This window comes from Meleagris gallopavo, chromosome 7 (assembly GCF_000146605.3).
Source record: "Meleagris gallopavo isolate NT-WF06-2002-E0010 breed Aviagen turkey brand Nicholas breeding stock chromosome 7, Turkey_5.1, whole genome shotgun sequence".
Lineage (NCBI taxonomy): Eukaryota > Metazoa > Chordata > Aves > Galliformes > Phasianidae > Meleagris > Meleagris gallopavo.
The window spans coordinates 15,146,642-15,152,867 of NC_015017.2; the positions used below are offsets into that span (position 1 = coordinate 15,146,642).

Sequence of the window (6,226 nt, forward strand, 5' to 3'; positions counted from 1 at the left end):
TAATATATATATATATATATATATATATATATATATTTATTATTTATTTTATATATTATATATATTTATATATATTTTAATATAGATAGATAGATAGATATAAATAACAGGGAAGATCTTATCTGTATGAACATTTTGGTAATGGCTTACTGTACCTGGCACTCACCTCTAACTGAAGTCATTGGCACAAAATTCAGAGTCCATTGTTCTATTTGTTTGCATTTAGTCATGAGGAAAGGGTAGCACTGGTAGGAAGCTGTTCACTATGAGCAATAGACAGACATTCACCAAAACGTGTACCCTAGTTACTGAGAACTACTGTAACAACAACAGAAAGAGTGGGCTTAGGAAGTTAGGTCTAAGCTGCTGACAAAAGCGTGTTAACAGAAAGAAATTTGATCAATTTGTGCATGAAAATGCACACTTCCAGCAGGGCTTACATCTGATGCTTGACTTGGACACAGAGAGTGAGAATAATGCATCTCTGCTTCCTGAGACTCCCTTGCTGACAAGAATTTGTAAAGCAGGTAGGCTTAGGATGCAGACTGTGATGCGCTATGGACTGAGGCTGCACAGACATCGGCAGATTGAATTAGCTTCTCTTTCTGTTGCAATCCAGGGGGTAAGATTATCCAAGAAAGAGCAGGTGCAGCATATTCTGCTGTGTTTGTGAGAAATCTGCTTCAGAGGAAATTTAATCAGGCAAATTGTGCCAAATGCCAGCGCTGGCAGGAGTTGGTAGCTAAGGATTGTTTCAGGGATAAGGGCTTGTCCCAGAGAAAGGAGACTTATGCTCTGTAGTCTGGAAATAGCAGCTTGGTTGGGTTGCCCATTTGTTGCCCTACTGCTTGTTTGCTAATAGTGAACCTAAGTGAGGCCACCTGAAATGAAGGCACTTGGACTTTTCAGAAAACTCAGGTACGCTGACCATATAACAACTTCCAGTAATTAGTAATTAATTACTGTTGGCAACTTCAGGAATTTACAATTTTTCTCAAATTGCTTGGAAGAAGAAAGAGAAGAAACATGTTTCTCTTCAGAAAAGAGCACTTCAAATTACTTCTAAGTCTTCTGATACCAAAATATCTCAACTGAAAGGGCAAATCATCAACTGAGCATTTGAGAGATACAGAAGAATGAATATTTGCCACCAGCTTCAGTGAAACTAGGCTTCACAAAAGGCTTTCACCGTGATCTGTGAGAAAAAGTGAGTAATTCATAACACTACAGTTTGTGTTGCTGTTTTACTTAGAATTATCTGCTCCATGTTTTGCGAAGGACAGGCAGTCACGTATGGAAATGCACATAAAGATTTGAGGAAGTAAACCAAAATGTTGGCAGATAAGGTAGAAGAGACAGCAGATAGAGGGAACTCAAATTGTACAGCAAATCTGAAAGAAGATAAATGGATAATTTAACAGCCACTCAGTTTTCAAGAAAGATGAAGCACAAACTACACTGCATCAGAAAAGGACTAGAAATGATGATGGATGAGACACTTCAAGTAAGTGTTTAACACAACAGAATCACAGTTGCCTGCAGAATTCCCAGCTGAGGGCAAATTCAAAGAACTAAATGAGGATATGAGATTGATACAGTTTGAAAAGTTTTTCAAAATCTATTTGATAGTAAGGCAGAAGGCATTGATCAGCTGCTTGGTTAAAACGTTGAAAGGAGAAGGGGTAGGAACATTTTATATTTTGCATGCTTCAGATGCAGAACCAAAACCATAAAGAGCAGAGCCAAACAAGTTGTTTATGGAACCGTAACTCTTCTGAGTAAAACCTCAAATTATTATGAGCATGTGAATCATTTGCAACTACAGCAACACATCTATCAAGCTACTTCAGTAGGTACCCAGGCCCTCAGTATTACTCTCTCCCTTTGACAGCAAAGTATTGATGGTCAGAATACATTTTGCTACCAGAAGAACTCTGTATGTATTTCCCTCCCCGAAGTACGTTGCACATCACACCACTGGAGAACCAATTAAACCTCCTCTCAAACACAGTAGTAGTATCATCTATTTCATCTGGAACCCAATGAAAACGTATGACTCTGAATCAGTAGGGCAAACAATTAAGTCACGTGCACAACATCAAAAGGTTCACAGAACTTAATCCCTAATGCTTCTTTATATTGTTGTATCTTCTACATGCTGCCTACGGAAGGTAGAATTTCAGCTTTTTTTGTTTCAGTACACATGCTTGTGTGCAGAAATGCTTTTGGTTTTTCAAAACATCTTCCATCAAGTATATTATGAGGATCAAATCTTCGGATGACTGCAGTGCAGGTTCCCTTTTATCTGAACTATTCTGAAGTTCAAGGATTTTCAGATAGATGGCTCACCTTTGGCCTACGTATTCTTACATGAAAGCCACTTCAGCAAAACTCAGGAGTCCAATTCAGCTTTGCTGTAACTGGTCACTACTCTCTTGACTTCAGCAATGCTTCATGTGCTTATACACCAGGTCTGAATTTATCCCTGTGGCTCCTCGGTCACTAGTCCTCCCTTCCAACTCAGAAACTGCCTACATAATAAAAGTGATTCATTAGAAACCACTGGGTTCCAAAGCAGAGTGAACACTGCGACCTATAACTTTTTGATATGTGCTCAGTCATAAAACTGAATTTATATGGTCTTATTCCATAAACTCACTTTACAAATATTAGACCCGCAGCCATACTTCCATGAGCCATAATCTTGTCAAAGCACACAAGTTAAACAACTGGTCAATATTTGGGTAAGAACCAAAATAAATAAATAAATAAAACAATACTCTGGAGGTCCTGCAGTGTTTGTAAGCTGGGACATGCCACGTTCCCCCTTAAAATCATGTCATACGACTCAAAGAGCACAACAGTGTTGTATCTGTGTAAGCAATAGTTAGATTTCAGCCACACCGATGCTGCATCTTGGCTAGTTCAGACAATGTGCTTTTCCAGAGATGAAGCAGATGCTGATGCAGTCCTCTGTCCGCACCACCCAGGAGGCAGATGATCTACAAGCAGTACACAGTCACAAAAGATGCCTATATCACTGAAGGTGGTAGAAAAAGTCAGTGCTATACAATAACTTTCTGAGAAACAGCTTAGTTACATACCTGAGGTAATGCATGGCTACAGAAGAGAATTGCAAATCTATTTAGCTTTTCCTAGTGCTGGAATGGGAGCCACTGGTGGGACTGCTCTCCCAGCACGCTTTATCAACCTGTGATAACGAGCAGCTATTACAGGAAAGGGGATGAAATGGGAAAGTTTCCAATCCCACACCGATCTCTGTGTAGCAAGGCAGCTGCACCACACAGGAAGGGATGCCTGCAGGCAGGGGACAGGGACTCTGGATTTGTCCCACAGCCCACCTGCTGTGCCACAGAGAATTGAGGAAAAGGGTCATTTCTGAAGCTTCAGCATTATTTGGAAGTATCCTATGTCAAACAGCTGTTGAAGACCAAACCTCTTCCTATTGAAGTAAAAAATAAATTGGGCTTAAGAAGCTGAGTAGCAAATTAGACAGATCACTAGCAAAGCAGTTTGTACAAGGCATGCATCAAAAATAGAGGCATGGAAGAGCAGTACATCAAGAGGCTTTTGTGTAATAAAATCGAAAGTAAAAAGTGCAGCCAGGAGGCAGAAAACCCTGACTAGGTTACAGCCAAATAAACCTAAATAGCTTTAGGAATAAATTGGTGATTTAATCCAGATCAGGAGCAGGTGCTATGAATGTAATTCAGTAAATGGTCAAGAACCTGCCAGAAGGGAGAGAAATGTGTTGCTTTTGAGATAATTTCCCAAAAGCTTCATAAAAGAAAATTGATTACTGGTGTTTAATAATTAAAACAGAGCCAGAAATATAGCAATCAAATGAGTTTTTAATTACATCTCGAGCAGAAGTAAAATCCAATTTGTGTACTTTGTATCAGAAAAGTCCTACTGAAATGCTTTGGTAACTGGAAGAAAAATACAAGCTAATTTCCATAGGAATTATAGTAGTTGGTTTAATTAAAAGACTAGATCAGAACGAAAGAGTCTTGAAGTGAAAGGATACTAAATCCAGAAGTAGTGGTCTGAACATCAAATCAATGTCTGAATAAAGATATTTCATGGAGTAAGTACAAAATCTGCACTGTTGAGTAGCCCTAATCTAAATTAGTGTAGAACAAAATAAAGTTTTTTAAAATTACACTATATATTTTGTCAGCATTCCATAGAATTAATTGCTTGTACTGTGGTAAAACTGAGTATCAAAGACATGGTTTATTCCTTCTAAAATATTCCTCTTAACTTATTTTCATCACAGTTAATGTTATTAGTTAACCATTCTGGTTATTTATCTGGCTATGCATACATTTCTAACAAACAATTTACTTTCGGACTTTACAGCTCATAAGATTCAGTGATTATGGGGTGCGAGTGCTTAGAATCATAGGATCATCAAGGTTGGAAAACACCTCCAAGATCATCTACTCTACCCATCCACCTATCACCAGTATTTCCACCACTAAACCATGTCCTTTAGTAAAACATCTAAACATTTCTTGAATACCTCCAGGGAAGGTGACACAATCACCTGCCTGGGCAGCCTGTTCCAATACCTCACCACTCTTTCAGAGAAGACATTTTTACTAATATCCAGCCTGAACCTCCCCTGGCACAACTTGAGGCTATTCCCTTTCATCTCATCATTAGTTATGCCAGAGGAGAGAACAACTCACACCTCACCACAATCTTCAGGTAGCTGTAGAGAGCTATACTGCTCCTGGTCTACTGAGGCTTTGGGTGTCTGTGGCTGCAGGCAGTGCACAGCCAGTTGGCTTCAGCATCTCAGGCACCCACAGTCCTCCTGGCACCCTTGGTTGTGGGGCGAGATGCAGACATGCACATCAGAGGCTTGTTGTCTCCTACCAGCACGCTTAGGAGATGGATGCTAGCTTTGCAAATGCATGGAAAGGATCTGCAGTGTTGGCAGAGGCAGTGCAGGCATCAAGGACAACAGCAGTGAGATCCTCAGAGAGGCGTCTAGCATGCATTACTCCCCTCCATTTTTGATTCAATCAAACCAGGTTTGGGGAATACATAACAGTCTGGAATATGGTGCTCAAAAGAGGGAACTGTGAGGTCTGGTGATAGGAGTGTTTCTTATGCACAGCCATCCCAAAAATAGCACGAATGCCACCAGAGAGCAATACTGTCCGTGGCAGAAACCACAGCCAGCTTTGCCTCTTACTCCAGGCCCAAGGTTGCGTAGGTCCGCACCACAATCTCAGCAAATAATTTTAATTAAATTTGCTTTAACTTCCACACAAATCAGCTACTTACTCACGGCATGATTTTACAGAAGTGCTGAGCATTCATATTTCCTACTGAAGTCAACTGAAATTGCACTTTTTCAGCACATCTTAAGATCAGACCATTAACCCTTAATTATCATATAATAGCTCAATTAAAAATTTACCAAGACTTACTTCAGTAGTTAGCCAAACTACATGGTTTGCAAGCTAGCTATAAAACATTCAGTTCTTAGTGGTGTGTGGGCTCTGGGGGCCATTTAAACAAGCTGTTGTTAAGCCTGCTATTTAAAGCAGAAAAAAACAAAAAAAACCCTTGCCTTCTGACTAGTTCATAAGCAGCAAGCAGGAAGCCCCAGACACTGGGGATGCTTCAGAAGGACTATGTTCAAGGCCTACAAGAAAGCCAAAGTATTTGAACAGCAATTTTGCCATCTTATGTGCTTTATTGTTGTCTTTTTTTTTTTTGTGACATTTTTGGTGGATTACTTAAAGCCTCAAGTCAAATGAGTATGAGATAAAGAAATCCCAAATGAAATGAAAAATATTACCTACAAAGAATTTACAACTGGAGGTGAGGAGGGTGAGTGCACAGTGCAGATCAGGTTCCTTTTATGCAACTCCCTACACCATCCATCAGCAGACTGGAAATATTAACATTTTTTCCTCTTCTCTATTGTTTTCTATTTTTCTCCAGTGTCTTGTGAAGCTGAACGTGAAACTGAAGCCTATGCTGGACTCTGTGGCAGTAAATAGAGGTAAATGGGAGGAGTTGCACCAACAAAGACTTCCATCTCAGGCAGCATCCTCATCCTCCTTTTCCTCTACCTTTACCATGTCTCTCAAAGACATAAATTAAGCCTAAGTCAGTGTCTATTTATGATTAGAGCTGTCTGAAAGGATTTCAAAAGCTTTGGCACACTTTTTTTTTTTTTTAA

General features: G+C 39.7%; 1 protein-coding gene across 1 annotated transcript in view; it reads left to right on the forward strand.

The window, feature by feature from the left end:
* The window catches only part of PDE11A (phosphodiesterase 11A), a 126,095-nt gene extending 119,883 nt beyond the window's left edge, over positions 1–6,212 (forward strand). The window contains exon 21 of the mRNA XM_031554288.1: positions 5,986–6,212. Within this exon, the coding sequence (XP_031410148.1) occupies positions 5,986–6,147 (162 nt within the window). The 3' untranslated portion in view covers positions 6,148–6,212. The remainder of the gene's footprint in view (positions 1–5,985) is intronic.
* The last annotated feature ends 14 nt before the right edge of the window (positions 6,213–6,226 follow it).